At 36.4% G+C, this 22,381-nt stretch overlaps 1 protein-coding gene across 1 annotated transcript in view; it reads left to right on the forward strand.

Moving 5' to 3' along the window:
* LOC128861057 (RYamide receptor) overlaps positions 1 to 22,075 on the forward strand; it is a 37,217-nt gene extending 15,142 nt beyond the window's left edge. Inside the window, exons 3-9 of the mRNA XM_054098946.1 lie at positions 4,602 to 4,750; positions 9,798 to 9,919; positions 10,127 to 10,353; positions 16,889 to 17,080; positions 20,889 to 21,444; positions 21,575 to 21,836; positions 21,900 to 22,075. Coding sequence (XP_053954921.1) covers positions 4,602 to 4,750; positions 9,798 to 9,919; positions 10,127 to 10,353; positions 16,889 to 17,080; positions 20,889 to 21,444; positions 21,575 to 21,579 — 1,251 coding nt within the window. The 3' untranslated portion in view covers positions 21,580 to 21,836; positions 21,900 to 22,075. The remainder of the gene's footprint in view (positions 1 to 4,601; positions 4,751 to 9,797; positions 9,920 to 10,126; positions 10,354 to 16,888; positions 17,081 to 20,888; positions 21,445 to 21,574; positions 21,837 to 21,899) is intronic.
* Positions 22,076 to 22,381: the final 306 nt, after the last annotated feature.

Here is a 22,381-nt window from a genome sequence, read left to right on the forward strand (position 1 = left end):
AAATGATGTTAAATGCAGCCATTTAAATATTGGGACAGCTTGTGGCTCATTATTGTTATTGGAACCAATCACTATAAGCTTATTAAATTTCTTTTGACTACTTTTTGTTGCCACAGATTCAGTAGCACCATTAGAAACACAAGTCGCAGAGACCTGGCACGAAGCAGTAACAGAAGCGTAGTTTCCTTTTGCAGGTGCAGATGTAGCAGTAGCAGCGGCCGACTTAGATGTAGACTTAGCTTTATTTTCTTGAACGACGGCAGAACCACGCAAAGCAGATGTTTGCGACGCAGGCTTAGGCCCAACAACAGAATTCAGCACATTGTCAGCAGGCGGATAACGAGCAGAACGAGGAGAGAGCGAAGTGCTCGCTTGATTTAAATTTGCACTGACGAGAATATTAGCAGAGTTAGCAACAATGCTTTTGAGATTTTTTACCTCAATATTTAGCGTAGAGAGAGCAACATCTCTTGCTTCAAGTAATTAATTTCGTTAATTTTTTCAAATTGTAGCAAATTTATGACATTATTGTAAAAAAAATAATATTTGCTAACTAAAATATATAGAAATAGCAACAATTTTAGATGTAAAGCAGATACTATTAAGTGAATTTTCAAGTTATAAATGGTTTAAAAAATAAGGATAAATTTCAAGTTAAAAAACTTTTAAAAATGTTTAATGTAATTTAGGATAATTTCAGATAAATGCCAGTATTTCATATAAAAAGAAAACTGTTAATTTTTAGCTTACCTAAAATGAAAAAAATTACTGATATGAATATTTCATAAAATATGCACCTTCTGATTTTCTATAACCCATCAGAAAAATACCATACTGTGAGAGCCAAGAAATTATAGATTTTTTTTTTTCATTTTGTTACACTGTATAATAACGTCAGAGTTAAGATTCACATTATAAAGCAAGAAATTCGAAAAATTTCATGGACTACTTCATTGTAATAGTTTCTTGTCTTACCGTCTTCCATAAATTAATGTGAATTTTATAGTATTTTTAAGTTCGCTTCAAGGATTATAACTTTTTCGTTGCCAAAGCTTTTAACGCATGCAAAAATATTTCTCGGAACACTAAGTTCATCTAAACTCTTAAGTAAGTTATTTGCTATCACCTGACGGCATAACAAATTTTATCTTTTGTTAAATGAAATAATCTGCTAGCAACATTGCAGTCAGGCTTTAGATGTAAACTCAGCTGCTCTACAGTCACGTTAAAAATAGTTGATGACATTAGGGTACAATTTGATGAAGATAATCTAACACTTCTCTGCCTTTTGGCTTTTACTAAAGCATTTGACTTGGCTAATCTTGACCTTCTTTGCAAAAATCATAGGAGGCTTTCCATTTCAACTCAGCCGGGCTATTCGGGGCATGTTCTTCGATTTCGATGTAACTGAAATATGTTGCTCTCTGGTCAAAATAATGAGACACGTATTTTTTTGTTCGCCCGAAAAAAATTTTTTTCAAGAGTTATCGGCAATTTTGTTTTTCGGCTCAAAATCGATTTTTTTTAATTATATAAGAAAAAAAAAATTTTAAATGCCCATAACTTAGTCAAAAATGAACCGATTTTAATAATTCTGGGTTCAAAATGATCGTAATTACTTACACTAGCGACTTCATGTAGAAACAATTGCAAAAAAGTAAATAGTTGAAATTTTTTTATTAGCAAAAAAGAAAAAAATTAAATTTTTTCGAAATTCAATATTTCAAAAAGTGTATTTTTTTTTTTATAACTTTTTCCAAATCAAATGGACATCTCAAACTTTAATTGAGCTGAATGCCCAGTAGCTAAAATGAGTTGCTTTTGAGTAATGAATTTTTGATAAAAAACCTGTTTCGCACTTTTTGTTTTTTGCAAAATAAAACCTTTTCAACTTCTTTTTTGCAATTGCTTCTGCATGAAGCCGCTCGTGTAAGTAATTACGATCATTTTGAACCCAGAATCATTCAAATCGGCTTATTTTTGACTAAGTTATGAGTAATTAAAAAAAATTGTCTTATATAGATTCTTTCCTTTTCAATTCAACCGGGCTATTCGGGACATGTTCTTCGATTTCGATGTTACTCAAATATGTTGTTCTCTGGCCCAAATAATGAGACACGTATTTTTTTGTTCGCCCGAAAAAAATTTTTTCAAGCTTTATCGGCAATTTTGTTTTTCGGCTCAAAATCGATTTTTTTTAATAATATAAGAAATTTTTTTTTTAAATGCTCATAACTTAGTCAAAAATGAACCGATTTTAATAATGTTGGGTTCAAAATGATCGTTATTACTTACACGAGCGATTTCATGTAGAAACAGTTGCAAAAAAGTAGTTGAAATTTTTTTATTTTGCAAAAAACAAAAAGTGCGAAACAGGTTTTTTATCAAAAATTCATTGCTCAAAAGCAACTCATTTTAGCTACTGGGCATTCAGCTCAATTAAAGTTTGAGATGTCCTTTTGATTTGGAGAAAGTTATAAAAAAAATACACTTTTTGAAATATTGAATTTCGAAAAAATTTCAATTTTTTTGCTTTTTTGCTAAATAAAAAAATTTCAACTACTTTTTTGCAATTGTTTCTACATGAAGTCGCTAGTGTAAGTAATTACGATCATTTTGATCCCTGAATTATTAAAATCGGTTCATTTTTGACTAAGTTATGGGCATCAAAAATTTTTTTTTTTCTTACATAATTAAAAAAAATCGATTTTGAGCCGAAAAACCAAATTGCCGATAACTCTTGAAAAAAAATTTTTTCGGGCGAACAAAAAAATACGTGTCTCATTATTTTGACCAGAGAGCAACATATTTCAGTTACATCAAAATCGAAGAACATGACCCGAATAGCCCGGTTGAATAGAAATGGAAAGCATCATAGATATTTTTTTGGAATTTTCGGATATCTCTGTGAATTTTATGCATGACGAGCTACCTAACAGGAAGATGGATTTAAAGTTACTTCAAAAATTCGATTTGCACAGCCATTCAGTGATTTAAAATATGTAGTCTAAAGAAATCGGGCAATAGTTTCCTTTAACTGCTTGAAGTAATAAAATTGTATCCTCAAATTATTTTCCATTTCATACACTTTTTTTTATGCTCGCAGCTGTTATGAGAAGAGTTGCTAGAAGAGCTAATAAATTTAGTAATGCTTATTTTTGGAAATTTATTTTAATTTACTATTGTATTATCATCAAGGCTCGAGATTTTTTCTTTTCCTTGTTCACTCCGCCCGGGAGCATAGGACCTCGCGACTGGACTCTTCCATCGAACACGGTGCAGGGTTGTTGGTTTTGCGCCGTCCATGTGATGTCAGCATCTGCTATTTCGCACCACCTTGACCTTCTCCGAGTTTTATTTGGCCGACCGTGACCTCAGTTCTCTTGCGTGCTCCAGTCCAATGCCATCCTTGTGATGTGTGGTGGTTTTCTAAGCGTGTGACCTATCCATCGCCACTTTTTGCCATAGGATGGATTCCTCACGAGTTGAACTCTACAGGGCGCCGTTGCTGATTGGGTTCGGCCAGAATATTCTACTTATACAGATGATGCGGGGCATTTGTTGACGAAAGATTGTAGCCTCTGTGTGATGGTGTTGGAGACCAGCCATGTTTCGCTTCCGTACAACAATCCAAATGCACATGAGCTGAAAATGTGCAGTTTAGTGCGCCTGTAAATTTGCGAACTCGCCCTTACTGAATGCATTTGCACGAACGCCGCCTATGCTTTGTTTAGCCAGCAGTTGACATCTTCATCTGCTCCGCCGTCTGTCGTGATAGTGCAAATTCCACGGGGCACCCATCAACCTTCGTCTTGGCGATATTGATCTCCAATCCGACGGTGTGTGCCAGCGTGACTAGTCTGTCCGCCTTGGCTTGCATATCAGTGACTTTGTAAGAGAGGAAGCAGCTATCCTCGGAGAAGTCCAGACCTTGCCTGGTGAAACTCGATACGTTGCCTCTTTTGTGCAGGGTTAATTTGCTCTTGACATCGTCTAGGACGATGGCGAAGAGAAAGAGCGACAGAGGACGACCATGCATTGCCAGTTCGGAGTTCTCATAAAGCGCTCTGATCGGAGCCGAACTCGAGATATTATCGATAAAAGTGTCTGTAAACCCAGGAGTATCTTTATGCTTTAAAAACCTATCTTTTAGAATACGAATAAACGAATCTGAGGCTAATGTGCTACATGTCGTTCATCTTCTAGAGATTTTACGTCTTGTTCACTTTTTAGAGTACTTAAATTTAACCTTGGATATTAAACCAATAATCCCATTAGTTACCTAAGCATCTTCTTACTTGGATGAAGGCATGTATAAGAAATTTGAATAGAATGGGGTTTGGTATTCACAAGTTTTAGGGAAGCTCTTGGGAAAACTCTGTGGGAGCAGACTTAATATTAAACTTATTGTAAAATCAAAATTTAACTCATTACAACACCGTAAATAACCGTCTAGTGCTCAAACAAGAATTTCAATAAAAGAATCGCAACACTAAAGAAAGGACTAAAAATTAAAGGAATCGCTCTCTAAAACTAACATACATCTAAGTCGTATTCGAATAGAGAAAAAAAATTATTTAATAATTTTTTTATTTTTTCAGTTTCAAGCAGCTTTATTGCAGCGTTGGAACTTACCTTGGTTTATGTGTGGTTTTTGTCCTTTCGTTCAAACCTTAAGCGTGAATGTTTCCGTATTTACACTGATCGCGATTGCGATTGATCGACATCGCGCCATCATCAATCCGTTGAGGTAAGCAAATTTAGTAAAGTTTTTTATTTAAAATCCGAAAAATTACCCCATGGGTACTGAAATAAAAAAAGTATACCTAAAGATAATAAAAATGAAATTAGTAGTTTTTATATTTTATGGAACTTACTAGTTTAAATTTAGTTAAAAAAAAATATATTTTACTGGTTAAATCTGCTTAAACAAGATATCGTCATCGTTGCTAGAAGAAAATATATGTACTTAGGGGTACAATCATTTCTCAGGAAAGCGCAGAAAAGATGGAGCTCCATTTCTTCATGTACTATTTCGAAAACCCTTTGACCCCAGTACAATGTACGGAAGGCACAGAAAGTCCTTTGGACTCCTCGCCATTCAATTTCCGACCTTGGAGCTGCATTTATCGGTCACTGGACGATCGGACCACAAGCGGAAAAGCTAGGCCCACCATTTAACCCCCATTGTAGAAGCTGTGGGGACCTTTCAGAGAAGGAGAATGTTGAGCACTTTCTCTGTAAATGTCCGGGTTTGACAGCTAGACGATTAAGATCACTGTGTGCTCCTTTCTTCAACAGCCTGTGGCAGTGCGCCAGCCTAAATCTCAAAAATCTTCTCCATTATATCAACAGCTCGGGCTAGCTGTAGATATCTTCCTGTTGGGGGTCTCATAGTGGCATCAAAACGGCGCTTTAGTGTTACTTGAGGAGTGCCAGACCATCACTTTAATCATTTCACCTACCTACCTAGAGGTAAAAAAAATATTTAAGGGTGGGGTAAAAAATTACTAAAGGGTTAAGTTAAGTATACCACACTTCGGAACATCGATTAATACATTTTTTTTTAAGTCCTAAAAAAAGTGGCTTCACTAAATTTTTATCACCCCATCAACAAGAATGGTAAGGTTTGCCGCAGGTAAGTCCAGTAAGGTTATGGTTTTTACTGCTTTGTCCATAGTTCAGATCTCAGCTCGGAAGACAACACCGGTCTGTGAGAACTATCGATATCGATAGCTATGGCTTGACAGTTGAGAATGGCAAACTGTGCTTCGTAATCTCATGAAAATAACTTTTAAACGGGCTAACTACACTTGTGTTCGCAACAATTGCAGCCCGACTTATTGCAAAGTTTTGCCTCTTTATCTATTTTTTTATTCCAGTTCATACTATAACTTAAAGTTTCAACCTTTGTCCAAAATTTAAACAAATTCAACTAATTTTTTTCTAATTTTTTAGAAAATTTTCGAATATACATTTGAATCCCAGTTTTGGTATAACAAAGTGCCAATTTAAACTTGCTGAAAATATGTTTTAATTTTTCATAATTTTTTTTGTTGACATTACTTTCTTTATAATAAGTGATCAAAATTTTTTATATTAAAAAAAAACACAAGATCGGCGGAAAATGCCTTTATTATAATTACAATAAAAATCAATGTGGTAGAAAACTGCCCAATGGAAATTTTTCTAGAAATTCTTATTAAATTTTTATGGAAATCTGTGAAATTTATTTAAATTTTGTACAAGGTTTCAGACCTTAAATTAAATGGTTTTTGTCGTAGTAAGAATTGAATAATAAAAAAACAAAAACAAAATCAATAAACCAAACTTTGCGATATGTCGTGCTGCTATTATTGCGAACACAATTCTTTTCATGAGATTACGAAGTGTCGAGCCATAGTTATCGATATCGATAGTTCTCCCAGACGGGTGTAGCGTCTTCCAAGCTGAGATCTGAACTATAAACAAAGCAATAAAAACGATAACATTAATGGACTTACCTCCGGCAAACCTTGCCATTTTTGTTGATAGTCAAGCAGCGATCAAGGAACTGAACTGAGCGCGCATCAATTCAAGATGTGCTACAGAATGCAGTAGGTCGCTCTCGCTTATCCAAGAACATAACATCACACTTCGTTGGCTCCGCGGCCACTCTGGAGTGATGGTTAGTGGTTAATGGTTGTAAAGGGTTAAGGAGTAGCCCTTTAGCACTGCGACCATATTGATCTATTGTGCACCCTATGCTGTCTATTGACTGTTAAGTATGCTTATGAATTGTACCAGCTCCTTCTGAGGGAGTGATTGAAGGTCTTCATCTGTAAGCATGAACTTGTTTAAAAACCTTTTCCTTCTCTGCGTCAACCCCGGACATTCGATAATGAGATGTTCCATAGACTCCTCATCTTCGCAGCAGAATCTGCAGGTGCTGGTGTTAGTTATGCCTAATTTATGTAAGTGTTTGTTGCAGGTGAAGTGACCCGTGAGGGCGCCTGTGAGAGTGCGAATGCTCTTTTTGTTCAACGTGTTGGCTCTTTTAGCGTTAAAACTTAGGAGCTTTTTGGAGTGTCTAAGACCCTCTACATTGTTCCAATGCTGATTTAATAGAGTTTTGGCCCAGTATTTTATTTTTTGTTTTAGGATGTTTTTGTTGAATCCGAACATAGGACTAGGTCCGATGAAGTTTTCATCTGCCCCTTTTTTGGCTTGAACGTCTGCCTTTTCGTTGCCGTCATATTTCTCATGTCCCGGTACTCAAATTAATGAAACATTGTTTTTGGATGCCAGATTATTGAGTGCCTTGCGACATTCTAAGAGGGTTTTTGAGTTGTATGTATAGCTATCTAAAGCTTTTAGGACTGATTGGCTGTCCGAGAGTATTTTAATCCTTACTCTCTTGTGGTTTCTGCGTTGCATGATGTTTACTGCTTCCATTATTGCGTATAGTTCCGCTTGGAAGATAGTGGTGTCCCCGGTGAGAGTGTATGATTTGTGGATTCTGGGCCCCACTACACCTGCTCCTACACCATAAGGTGTTTTTGATCCATCAGTGTACCATTTTTGTGAATCATCATTCATCCATTTCGGGTTTGTTTTCCACTCTATCCTCTCAGGAAAGGTAACTGAGTATCCTTTTGTGAAACAGAGGGTTGGGTCAATGTGGTCTGAAACTTGAGCCATGTTTATGGTGTTTTTGATTTTATTTAGGATATTTAGGTGACCGGTGAGGTTGCCCAATTTGAAATTTACTTTCATGTGTAGCATGAGTGCTTGCGTAGCTGCTTCCTCTTGGATTGCTATATGAAGTGGTGGGAGATTAAGGAGTGCTTCTATGCCAGCTGTTGGGGTAGTTCTCATAGCCCCTGTGATGCATAGGAAAGCAAGCCTTTGTACTTTTCCCAGTTTGGTTATCGCTGTTTGTTGGATAGATTTGCTCCACCATACTAGTGCCCCATACAGTATGATTGGTCTAACCATTTGGGTGTATATCCAGAGGGCCATACTAGGGCTGAGGCCCCAGGATCTCCCTAGTAATTGTTTGGTTGTCCACAAGGATTTCGTGGCTTTTTTTGTTATATTATTTATATGTGATTCCCATTCTGGAGTGAAGGGAAATGAAAGAGCGGATAAGAGTTCAAGGAAAAGTTCTGAAGTAGAGGACATAATCATTGCTCTAAATGAACTGTACACTGAGATTGACTTGACCGTAAATACGGAAGGTGGTCTCTGACTACTAACTGCAGGGTCTCCAAAGCGCTCTAGCCAAAAATGAATCGTAAAAGGTTAAAATGTCTGCGTGGGTGCAACAGATCAACTACCAGCGTCCTCACAGGTGTTGTGACGAGTCACTGCACTATTGGCACCCTAGACAGTACAATGGTACATTTGCAAGATTTGTGGAGATGAAGAAGAAATTGAGTCGGTACAACACCTCCTCTGTGAATGTTTTGTACTTGAAAGAAGTCGTGTTTGGCACAATTTTTTGGCGATAATTTCGGTCTTCCAAATATGGGAAATGTCTCACTGTAGGGTCTAGTTACCTCCTTAAAAAGATCTAAGTGGTTTAAGTAACTTAGTTAGGGCATGAAAATCAAATGCAGGTATCACTATGGACCTTAGGACTACCGAGTGACTTGTCTAAGATAAGCAACCTGGCTAACCTAACCTAAACTTCCACAATTTGGGGGTTGTCACGGCCTTAAAGGACTTATGATGGCTTTCCAGACTTTTTTCTTCTTCTTAAATGGCGCGATAAGCGCTTACGCGATTTTTGAAGAGTTTAACAAAGCGCACCAATCATTTCTTTCTCATCCTAACCTGCAAGTGAAGCCAAATCCTTCACCACCTGATCTGTCCAACGCAGAGGAGGCCTTCTTCTTTCTCTGCTACCACCAGACGGTCGAATACTTTCAGAGCCGGAGCGTTTGTATCCATTCGGAAGACATGGCCCAGCCAAAGAGGCCGCTGGATCTTTATTCGCTGCACTTTGTTTATGCCATCGTAAAGCTCATACAGCTCATCGTTCCATCATCACCAACGTGTAAAGGTCCACAATATTCCAAAGAATCTTTCTCTCAAACACTCCAAGAGACGACTCATGTCATCGTTCATACTTCTGCGTCATACGATAGGACGGGCATGATGAGAGCCTTGTAGAGTGTTAGTTTTGTTCATCGAGACAGAACTTTACTACTCAGGTGCCTACTTAGTCCAAAGTAGCACTTGCTGGGAAGAGAGATTCTACGTTGGATTTCAAGGCTGAGATTGTTATTGGTGTTAATGCTAGTTCCTAAATAAACGAGGACTTTTACAACCTCAAAATCGTTGATGGCAACAGTGACGTAGGTGCCGATACGCGAGTGCGCCGACTGTTTGTTTAATGACAGGAGGCACTTCGCCAGACCTTAACGAACAGAAATACCAGCACAGTGTGCCGTTTTCAACTGTCCAACCGATAACGATAGTTCTCATGCAGCTAAAAAAACACCCGAAACATTGCATGTCTTTTGTATGCTTTAAATTTTATATGCCCTTTGAGAGTGGCATCGAAAAAAAAAAAAAACTAAACCGGAAAAAAATAATAAACTAAAGCAAAGCTAATTGCATATTTACAAATACGAAGGACATTAAGTGAAAGTCGTTTAATTACATTGTTAGATTTCCATTTAATTATTTTCTTTTCAGTAACAGTGTGGGTTTTTATATCAACCAAATCTTTGTGTGTTTTTATTTATAAGTCTTTTATGCAATTAATTTCTAAGAATCTTCGTATTGCATTTTCGTGGTTTTATTTTCAGAGCACGTCCATCTAAATATATCTCGAAATTCATAATATTTGCGATTTGGTTATTGGCGCTCATTTTCGCTACTCCCTCTGCCATCGCCTTTCGCGTTGAGTTGGTGGAGGAGCGTTACAGAGGTAAGTATAAATATATACTATGTAACCAAATAAAAATAATGTAAGTACATACGCGTATATGCTACTTTCTCTTGACAAATGTATTCTCTGAAATTTTATTTGCTCTGAAATTTTATTTTTCACTGAAATTGTCCTTTCACATTTAATAATATGGTTTCTGTTTGGCTCATCTATTTTTCGTAATATCCTCACTAACCGGAAAACAAGAGGACGGTGTTATCGTGAATGTTACTCGCCCTTTTTGTATGAATGTCAATCTCTCGGATGAACAATTGAAAGCTTATCGCTATGTACTGGTGGTCGTGCAGTATTTTGTGCCATTCTGTGTTATCGCATTTGTCTACGTACAGATGGCTTTCAAGTTATGGTTTACACAGACACCGGGCAATGCAGAGGATACGCGGGATATGGCATTGATGCGTAATAAGAAGAAAGTAAGTAGGCATGATGAAACTTTCAACTCTTGTTACATGGATGTATTCAAGTGAATTAGGGTGGGACGATTTTTTCGTATGGTATTTTCGTGCTCTTTAGATAATTCTGCGTTAAACTGTAGAGAAACCTTAGTTTTAAGACTGCGCATTTTTAAAAGAAAAAATCAACTTTTCACAAAATTAATTTTTTTTTCATTCCTTGCCTCTTTAACCACTTCTTTAAACGTTTGCTTTTATTCTAGAATTTGTGGAAAAAAAATTATTATTAAATATGGTAATGTAAAATTTTAGTTTTGATCTGCTATTTGAGTTTTCGTATAATAATAAAATTAATGCTTTTGTAAAAAGTCCATAAATTCACAACAAGCGATTTTTCTATTTTTGTATTTTTACTTATTTAATTTCAGAACCAAATAAACAATTGTTCTTTCTTACTGACTACTTTTACCACAAAAGTAAGTTTAACAAACAATAAAAACCAAAAAACAAGAAAATTAAGCTGAGTTACAATTTTTCTTACTCACTAAATACTACAATCAAAATATTGTTATTAAAAAATTACATTACAATAGACAGTTTACTTGAGCTGAAAAACTTAGTTTAGATAATGTAAAATCGAATTCAATAGAATTTGAGATCTCCTTGAGTTCACGAAGAGGGCAAGCAATAGGAACATTACAGGCATAATTTGTTCTGAACCTATTCAAACAAATAATTAAATAAAATACAATAAATAATTGCCGCTTACCCTTCTGTTAGGTGTTTGGCCGATCTCCTCCTCCTATATGTGATGTGCATATTGATGCTGGTCCACAAATGGGGAGACCTATTGTACAATTTTAAGCCTGCCGAAGGGCGACCGCTATTAGAAAAAGCTTTTTTTGACGTGCTAACGTCTTATAATTCGATTTAGCCGGCTGCACGCACGAAAAAATGTGTCGTTACCTTGCTCATTTGTCGTTACCTTGCTCATTGCCGTTAGCTTGAATGAACTGCAAGCGAAAGCGCGGAACGAACGACAAAGCAAACAAAGCAAACGAACGGCAACGTTCGACATCTTGCTCTCTCCTACTTAAGTGAGCGTATATATGTATGTATATGCGCATATGTACATATATAAATTCACGTATTTGTATTTGCATATGCCTACTTATTGATTATTATTAATTTGATTTACTTGAAGAATTTAAAATAAAACCAAGTTTGTTAATAATACCTGTTGTTTTAATGTTATTATTTTTAATTTTTTTATTATATATGAAGGAAAAAATATATGGTATATTAATATTTACAACATACCTTATAAGATATGTTGTATACTAATATACATATGTATATAAACATGCATATACATATACAATTTCGCGCAATTTTCAAAAAGAACAAATCTATATGTAAAGATGCATACAAATCATATGGACATATCAAATATACGAATCTATGTATTCCGTACGCAAGCAAATGTAAGCTAATGTGCTTGAACTGCAAGTGAGTGCACGGAACGAACGACAAAGAGCACAATCGGCCCCCGCGTTCGGCAACGTTCGACATCTTGCTCTCTCCTACTTAAGTGAGCGTATATATGTATGTATATGCGCATTTGTATATAAATTCAGATACTTGTATTTGCATATGCCTTCTTGCTGTGTGCATGGTAATGAACCATTTCTCTGTTGAGAATAGGACGATGATAGAAAAAGTAGGAAATGAAAGGGAGTGTTTCGAGTGTAAAGTGTCTTGAAAAAGGCAAAACGATGATGGTGCCTGTTAGTGTTGTTGACTTATTAACGTCTGATGCACAATCGAAATTGAAGATATCTTTCATGAATTTGATAAATGTTTCGTCATTTTCCACGTTTTTGTAAATGTAACTTGACCTATTCCATTGCAATTCCATTTACCTCCTCCTCTATATCCATACAAAATATCTATCAAACAAATAAAATTAAAATTTTGTTGTGAAAATTGCAACCATTCCATCAATATTTTCTTATGACGTTGTCACGTTAAACTATCGTCAGTAAACCGACTTTACAAACAACCTCTTTTTTTTTCTTCATTTGGTGTTGCATGGAGATTGGAACCTACGTTCTACGAATGACAGTCACGCGCCAACCCATTCGGCTACCACAGCCGCCTGTTCAAATTACGCGAATATTAATTACGTAAAGTCCAGGTAGGGATCGAAAAGTTAATCATCTCTAGAAGACAAGAACAGTCAATTTCCCCCTGATAATATTAGGTAAAAAAGACAGCGACAAAATCGATTTTCTAGTTTCAAGCTGTTTGAGATTTCTAATTCATTAATTAAGCGGAATTTATATGATGGAACAGGATGAAAAAAGTTAAAGGAAGAGCGGGCATACTTAAGGCATACTTAAAAACATTTTGAAATTCTTCAATTCTGTCAATAGATTGATAGATGAATATGTAATTCTAGGTGGTAAACTCTTCAATGCGGCTTCTTGAAATGCGCCATATTCTAATGTAGATCGAACAAATGTAGCAAATAGCAACTTATGGCCCTCGCCTCGTCTGAAATGCTGTTTTTTGTGTGTTTCTTTAAAAACGTGTAAAATGGAAACAAAAAAAGGTTTTTTATTTTTGTTTTAAGCATTTAATTTTCTCATCTATTGTTAAAAAATAAAAATTTTTCTTTGGTCATACAAGGTTCATTCAAAAGGTTGACAGCCTTCCAAAAATGGTCTTCCAAAAAAAAAAGGATAAAAGCAAAAAAAAGCAATATACTTTCTTAAGGTGCACAAGAGAACGCAGGAAAAGGAGCAGACGAGGCATCATCAAAAGAAGCTACACAATTTCTATTACATGTCTAAGTAAGATCGCAGCCAATCTAGAAAAAATGAAAGCACAGAAATAGAAGTGTATTCATGAAAATTGTATGCGATGCTTTATCGAGCGCTTTTGAAAAATCAATATATATTATACTAACGGACATTATATTTTTTTACCACTTTTAAAAATTGGAGGTCTGGACTGTCATTTCCCAGTCATCCACCAGAGGCACCACAATTTATTAACTTGAGGTTACCAGAGGTTAACGATTAACTTGAGACGCAAAGCAAGAGCTGAACAAAGTTGGAAGGGAGCCACTGAAGGACCATCGCCATCCATTTTTTGGTGGAGGGTTTTAAGGCAAAATTACCTTTCTCAACAGCTTCCAACGACAGTTTCACACGCTCAAAGATAAATGACGAGGTAGCATCCACAGGACAGACACAGTGGGAAACAGGTTCATCACTTATAAAATTAACTTAAAAAAAAATCAGCAAGCAGTTTTACCTCTCCAGAAGTAAGCATTTAATCACACAAAATACACATCGAAATCACAGCCGCCAAACAGATTTTGTTGGTTTGGGTGCATCGCGTGATTTCAGTGATATGATATTTATTTATCCCGTAAGCGGGATATTTTGAAGTAATACGTTTTTCTAAGTTATCTAGCAATTAATAGTTCAAATTGACTAATGTCCACAATTGTTCGTTACATCGGGAGTAAAAAATGTGTATCCAAAAATGTCCGATAGTGATAAATAGCGCCATCTGTGTGTCACCTTTAAAACTAATTCAACCTCCAATATATCCCGATAGTGATAAATAGCGCCATCTGTGTGTCACCTTTAAAACTAATTCAACCTCCAATAGTTTTTTGAATAGGTCGAGCCAAGGAGCACCAAGAGATTTGGTGGCTCCTAAAACACTCAAGCTAAAAATCCCATTGTATTTAGAGCTTTGGAAAGAGGGTAGATAGTCAAGGAGGGAAGGAGAAAAGTATCAGGGAAACAGAACGGAAAGAATAAAGACAGAGATAAAGGTCGTGCGTTCTGTGAAAATTTTCCAGATTCTTTGGCAAGTCTGGAAATATCCTCCAGTTTCAGAGAACGAATATTACTCATTCTCACGACATCGGAATCAAGTTACGTTGCATTAAGGGGGTAGTATGGTTAATTCGGTGTAAAACAAGCATATTTTTTGAAATTTTTTTTGTCGACACAGTTGATTTATTCAAAATTTTAAAATTACTTCATTATAAAGTCATATTTAAAGAATATTGTGTGAAATTTTCATTGATTTTTATGAAGAAATGAGTTGGTGGCAGCGAATCTTCGCGGACGTCTCATAAAAAAGTTTTATTGCGGTGTCCCTCAGAACTCATTACTGGATCAACTAAAATCAAAAAACAAATTGATTTCATCAGCTAATAAAGTTTCGCAGGTAACAACGTCGAATTTAATATATATTTTTTTTTTTTTTTTTTTTTAATTTTTTAAAGCGCTTTGAAATCAAAACACCGATTTTTCATAAAAAAACTTGAAAACTTTGTTGTTTTAAAATATGACAAAATTTAAAAAAAAAAAACTCGACGTCATTACCTCGTGAATAAAGTAAAGAAACAAAAAAACCAAATTTGAAAAGAATCGGTGCAGTAGATATGAATCTACAGTGGACACCGACCGTAAAAAAGGCAAGTGTGAGAAAAACGCGTTTAAAGATTTGTGAAGATTTTTACAGCGTGAAATCCGGTTGGAGAGGTAGATACTTAATCCTTTGTGTCTTTGTCAATTTTACTCTAATGCACTTCAAACTTTCACACAATAATCTTAAGATGTTATAGAATAATTAAAAAAAAAAAAACAGGCAAGACTTTAGTCATAGAATATTTTCAAAAAAAAAAAAAAAAACCCACTGTAAAACTGGCCTAAAATGAAAAATTGGAAATTTTGTGAAAAGTTAAATTAAAAAATGCGCAGATTTCAAATTTATTTAGCACCCATTATTTCTCACCCATTTATCCATAGAAACCTCAAATATCATATGAACTGTCGAAAAATTCTCATTCGAGCAATTTGATCCACCCTAATATACGAGTATATATTTGAATGAGTTGGTTGGCTTATTGTTTGTTTGCGATAGATGGCACTTAATGCTTAATTAAACAGTATCGTGCACAATGAACTACAAGCGCATTAGGGTTGATAATCTCGGTATGTCAGTGCTTTTGAAAAATTTGAAATATCGAATTGAAAGAAGTAAAAAAATTGTTAAATTAAATTAAGAAATTTCATTACAATAAAACTTTTCATTTGCCAAGAAACTGGTTTTAATTTACTTATATAATAAAATATTGTTTTAATTGATTTGAATTGAAAACTGCATCATTAATATTTGCAAGTAGATCAACTCATTCTGTCGAACTGAGTAAGTTCTTGTTGTTTAAAAATTCAATCGTAAAAAAGCATTTATCTCAATTTCGCAATTCTGTTACATACAACCATTATGTGAGCAAAATTATAATACCTTACGGCACAAGTGCGCTGGTATAAAAATATTATCATACTTGAAGATGTCTCCGCCATAGAAAATTTTGACTTTAAAACCTGATTATTTAAAATTTGTAATTTATTTTATTGTAGGTTTAAGAGGTTAGGGGTAGTCAGAGGCCGGAAGAAATTATGATTTTCATTAATTTGTTTTTGCTAACCAATTTCCTTCTTTTACAAAAATGAAAAATAGCACTAATAAATCACGTTTCGACTTGACTTTAGCAAAATTTCAAAAACATAAAAATTAATAATTGTAAAAGTTATTGCTGTTTGTGTGGAGCCCGTTTCTACAAAAGTCCCTTGCGGTGATCATCACAAGTCCTCGGAGATTCATCTAAAATCAATCGGACAAGAGATATTAGTTTTATTAATAGATAATCTTGTGCCTGATCGCAGCTTTTGTTTTCGAAATTAGCAATATGGTGGTCTCAGGAAATATTTTTAAGATTTATTGTTGACAATTAATTGTTGAAAAAAAATCGAAATTAAAAATAAAATTCTTCAATCAGGCACAAGTTTTTTATGTTTTTCAAAAGCTGTACAAATGTTATTGATATCTATCAAGCGGCTTTTAAGTAACAGTGATCACCAGTTCAAAAAACACAGTTTTGAGAAAAATGAATTTAAAGTTTTGCGAAAGCTCCGGGGTGCCCGAGTGCCCTTAGTTAATTGTTGAATAACTCGAAAAGTATTCTTTGGATTCTCTTCAAATTTTCACACAATGTTTCTCAGATATTATAGGTACTTTAAGAGAAAGCAAAAACAAAAAATTCCAATGATTTGAAAATTCTGACTACCCTTAACCCCTTAAATACTTTGAATTTCTGAATTTTTATTCATATAAAAAAAATGAAGCCAAAAGCGAATCCCAATTATGGCATTATTTGAAAACAAAAAATTCAAATTTCCGTAACACTATTTTTCCCACAACATTGGCATCCCTAATATATACGACTTTGCGGCCAGCCACTGGGAGCTGGTCACTGTTTAATTAAATTATTCTAAGGCTTGTTTACCATTATCTAATCATGCTTTACTTAAGTGAATGCTTTTATTGCTACGGCAGATAGGCAATAAAGAGAGAATACTAATAAGTCACAAAAAAAAAAAAAAATCTTTCATTAGTTTATGCGCTCATATACAAATTGTGTCACTACAAGTAAATGTCTACCTATGTACATTCTTTTTGAAAGGTCATAAAAATGTTGATTGTTGTTGTGATTGTATTCGGCATCTGCTGGCTGCCACTACAGCTTTACAATATCTTATACGTGACTATACCGGAAATAAACGAATACCACTTCATTGGCATGATATGGTTTTGCTGTGATTGGCTGGCGATGAGCAATAGCTGTTATAATCCTTTCATCTATGGAATTTACAACGTAAGTATTTGAACAATCGAAACCATTTAATATCACATTTACTGAAATCTGGCACTAACACGCATTGTTGGGTGTTTGGTTGAGCTTTTCCTGCTATTCGTTGTGTGCGTTTTGATGTTTTTCCACATATGAAGAGACCTACAGTTTTAAATTGCCTCCGAAAATTAAATTTGAAATTTCGAAAAAGGCGAGCCAAGCAGCTCGGAGAGATAAGTAACTCCTAAAACACACTCAAAGCACTGGAAAATAAAAAGGTTGATAGTCAAGAAGGGAAGTAGAAAAGTAACAGAAAGAAATAGATAGAATAGAGACAGAGATAGCTAGTTTTGTCAGAATTTTCCAGATTTTTTGGCAAATCTGAAAATATTGTAGTACAAGGTGGCGCAAAAGTAACCGTGCGATGTTTTTTGGCTGTAATTTAAAAAAAAAAGAAAAACTTTGACTCTTCTTGTGGATTATTTTTATTTGGTCTTTTAATTTTTTTTACATCACGTCGAGAATATGATGTAATGTAAATGGCCGCCGCCACAGTTGATTGCCATTTGAACCCTTTTTTGTGGAATTTTCCATCACTTTGGCCAAAACTTCCGGCGATAGGTCTTCACATTCTTGACGGATATTGTCCTTAAGAGCTGCAAGAGTCTGAGGCTTGTTGACATAAACCCGCGACTTCAAAAAGCCAGTGCAAATCGCCAAAACGGGAGATTAGGCACCCGGGAAATGCATCCTTCAGCATATCGGTTGTGGCACGTGCAGTGTGTGCCGTTGCACCGTCCTGTTAGAACCACATGTTTTCCAATCCCAATTCATCAAGTTGCGGCAAAAAGAACTCGTTGATCATTGCTCTGTAGCGCTCACCATTCACAGTAACCGTTTGGCCTGCGACGTCTTCGAAGAAAAAGGGTCCGATGACTCCTCCAGCGAAAACAACACACCATACAGTGACTTTGAGCAGGTGTAATGGCTCTTCATGGGTTACACGCGGATTTTCAGTGCCCCAGAAGCGTAAATTTTGCTTATTTACGTACCCGCTAAGATGGAAATGGGCCTCATCACTCATGATTATTTTTGATGAAAAATCATCTTCCTCTTGGTGGTGATTAAGGATGGCTTAAGCGTATATTAGACGCGATTGGCGCTCAGCAGCTAACAGCTGATGCACCCTCTGGACTTTGTACGGAAACATCTTCAAATCTTGTACCAAAATTCGCTGTAAAGACCGTCGACTGATACCCATTTGCGTGGCACTTCGTCTGGTCGATGTCGACGGCGCTTCCATGACATCCTCGGCTACAGCAGCAATATTCTCTGTCGAACAGCTACTCCGGGGTCTGCCACGCCTGGCAGCATCTCGTGTTGTGCCAGTCTCTTCGAGGCGAGCGGCTAAACGTCGCAGTGTTTCACCAGTAGGCGTTGCACGGCGAGGAAATCTGCGACGAAATTCACGTTGTGCCAAAGTCACCGACCAATTATTGGTGAAATAAATAGTCAGCAATATTCCGCGTTCTGGAGCAGTGTAGCGTAACATTGTTTATTAACGTGTACTTCGCATGTGTTTACTACACAAATGTCAAAACAGAACTGACATTAGGGACCAATCGCAAAATTTATAGCATTTTCTGATAGGAGGCTTTGGTCCTGTGAGGTAGTCGCTGATCCAGAGTTGGCCTATACATCGGCCATTCGCTTCTAATTGGCAGATAATTGAGATAAATGAGAAACATTTTCATAACAGAAATACTCTGAGAGGTTTAACATTGCCTGACGAGGGACAACCGCTATTAGAAGAAAGCCTTTTCTATCATTTGGTGTTTCCTTCACGAAATTTCGAATCCCGGTACTACCGAATGGTAGTAACGCATCAACCTATTCGACCGCGACAGTGCTTATACGTATACATTCTAAGGTGTGTGACTTGCTGGTGTTTTTGTTGTTGTAGCAGCTTCTGAACCCTGTTCGTTTGGCTCATCTAATGGTAGGCCCAGGAGTCTTGCTCTTTCGACAGTTTGGGTCCACTGCGAAAGGCGCGTTAGGTGAATAGATTTGATGGGGCATTTGAAAAGGTAGTTAGTATCGTGCGGTGTGCCTTCACATGCTGGACATATGCTTGGGAGTATGAGGGGGTAAATTTTGTTAGATGGGGGTTTAGTCTGCTGCAGCAGTCAAGGTAACGCAGGTCTCTCCTGGCAGCTGAAGCTCTTCATCTGCTATGGGTGGTGGTTGAAGTCCGATTAAAGCATTCAGAGGTCGGGAGTTTAGGAAGGTGGTAAGTATCTCCCGGGGTAGCTGAAGCTCTTCATTTGCTATGGGTTGTGGTGGTTCGACTCCGATTACGGCATTCAGTGGTCGGAAGTTTAGGAAGGTGGTAAGTATCTCCCGATGAATGTCATTGACCGTATGTCTAAACACTGTCCCGTCCAGTAGTTGTCGGTTTGTTTTTTAGGTGTCTACAGGGGCTCTAGAAGGTGTCTACAGGGGTGAAACCTACGGTGGCTGATCATTTAGTTGTGCTCCTTAACTGGTAGCATTTGACCCTCATTATGTAGGTGTTGTAAAGAGGACATCAGGCGGCATCCCCTGGCTGTCCTGATTGCAGTGTTTTGGCTTACCTGGAGCTATGTGACTTGCTAGCCGAGGGTGGCTGCTGTTGCAAGACTTAAACGAATATAATTTTTACCACAATCCACCTTTGTTACCCAAGTAAAAGAAATTATAAATATAACCATATTAAAAAAGCAAATAAGGATGCCTAAATTCGGTTCTGACAGAGCTCTACAAAGCCACACAGAGTTTAGTAAAATTTCATTTGAGCTATAGGCGAGGCGGATAGAAATTTAGTCTTAACGTACTAAAAAAAGTGGGCGTGGGTTTTGTCCGACCTCAATAGTATCTATTTCGGTGAAGAGCAATACGAGTACCTTATTCGGGTGAGGACTTTTATTAAGTCCTTTTTCTTCTTCTTTTCATGTCCGTTTTTAAAAATTTCTTCACAAAATCTTTCCTTGGGTTTCTCATTTGTGCCTCGCTTCGTTTATTTTTTGAAAACCACCCTGATATTCAGAATGGACGTGGTTGTCGATCGATTTCATCCATTTTCAATACCAAACTACTTAGAGCAAAGAGTAATGAGTGTGCCAAATTTTATTGAAATATTTAATTGTTTGGACGAGTTATCCTGCCCACGGACTAGTGGACTGACGAACGGACGCTACTGAATGGAATCCACTCGTTATTCTGAACACTTTGAAGTGCATATATACACATATATATATCTACATCTGTCTCTATATCTACAGTTATGTGAGCAAAATTGTAATACCCTTGTACAAAAGCGCGCTGATATAAAAAAAAAATACTATTTTATCATCTTCGAAAGGCATTACTTCTTTCTATACCAAATTGATGAATTGGCATTACTCTTCGTCGAGAGATGCCCGTAGATTTATCAGATGTGAATCCATTGTGAAACCTATTGAAATTATCATTTTTGAATAGCTGGATTTGCTGATGTAGTTGATTTGTTGTTGGGTTGGGTTTCAATTTATCCTCCGGCTGTCTGGTTTGCTACCAACGACATGCAAGCTTTCGTTTTTTAGTTGTCAGCCTTTTGATATGCAGTGGATATTTTTGCTTTCTCCCTTCACTTTTATGTTTACTTCTTCACTCGCTTCGTATACATTTAGCCGCAAGTATGTCTTGTGTATCGAAAGTTGCATCTCACATAAGCCTGCATGCCCATGCATACACATATTTATGAAATGTGCATTTTTGTAACCTTTATTTAATACAAATAACCTTTGGATTACAGGAAAAATTCAAACGAGAGTTTAATAAACGTTTCTCTGCTTGCTTTTGCAAATTCCGCACGAATCATGGTGCACACGAGCGTACATTGTCCATCCATACCAGAGCCACATCCCTTCGTTCAAACTTTGCTAATTCGTCGGTGCGTATACGTAACAATTTGTTTGCAGAAGCTGCTGGTATTAGCGGTTCGAATATTTATTATACTTGCCGCTGTGGAAACATGAGAAAGGGCCGAAATGCCAGAAATTCTGCTTTCGATATGATAACCTACACTATTCAGAATGGGGAAACTGTACAATTCAATGAATGCAATAGAGGCCATAGTACAACAAACAGCGGGGCCAGCGTCGGTGATGAACACCAGTGCGTACCTCAATGGCGGCGTAATAACTTTAAACCACTACATCCTGATGTAATTGAATGTGACGATGATATAAATGCGCTGATGCACTCCAAATCCATATCCGAAGAATCAAATTCCAGTGTAGGTGGGGAAAATTTGGTCGGTGTGTCGAGTGTTGTCGGTTTTGCGCTCAACGCTAACGCTAAAGGGAAAAGTAAGTTCTTGTGTTAAAATTTAAATTTTATACATCATTTAGAAAGCATTAATGCTTTTTTCGTACGGAGGATAATATAGGATTTCATTACATTTGCACGATCATGTATTTTTTGCTTGCATTTTTCTAGGATAGCTGAGAAATGTTATACGGCGGTAGAACTGCGTAAAATCCATATCAAGTGGTAACCTGGAAATGGACATTCAAAGCGCCATTTGATAAGCTATGGTAAGCTGCTAGGCATGCTTGATGTAAGCCCAGGTACTATTGGAAATATGTGCTTCGCTAGCGCGGCTGTTGCTGGAAATTTTCGGCTTTCACAATAAACATTTTTTACCGCGAATCACATTTGGCAAGCAGAGTTGGCACCATCCGAACAAAGTAACTAGTTTGTATGTATTTTATATTTGTTTCCTGCTTTTTTGTGTGGTTTTAACGAAAACTTCTCAATTTAGAATTCACAGAAATACTGGCCTTCGGGTAACAGAGAAGCTGGTTAGTTATGGAACGGAAAGCGATTATGACATGGTAGACCTTGTAAGGTTTTTTAGACAAACAAAACTTGTACATAAATAAATATCGTTTTCGGTAATATGTGTGCATTTAAATATATATGTGTGAAATTTACAACTTCTACTTGTCCAATTTGATAACAAAAATTGAATTTTTAAAAATAAAATAAAATTAAAAAATCGCATTTTAATATCTTTCGCAAATTAATTGTATAAGGAAGCTAAAGGCAAGTATCATTTTATCCAATTATAGCTTTTTTTATCCAAAGCTAAGTTAGTGTGCAATGTTGCCCGTCGAATGGGTGTTGTGGTAAACGAAGGCAAGACAAAGTACCTTGTGTCAACAACCAAAAGTTCTACGCGTATTGGACAGCAGGTCGCCGATTTGTGTGAATGATGAAACCACAAGTTGTACGAACTGTACG

The sequence above is a fragment of the Anastrepha ludens genome, chromosome 4, assembly GCF_028408465.1.
Source record: "Anastrepha ludens isolate Willacy chromosome 4, idAnaLude1.1, whole genome shotgun sequence".
Classification (NCBI taxonomy): domain Eukaryota; kingdom Metazoa; phylum Arthropoda; class Insecta; order Diptera; family Tephritidae; genus Anastrepha; species Anastrepha ludens.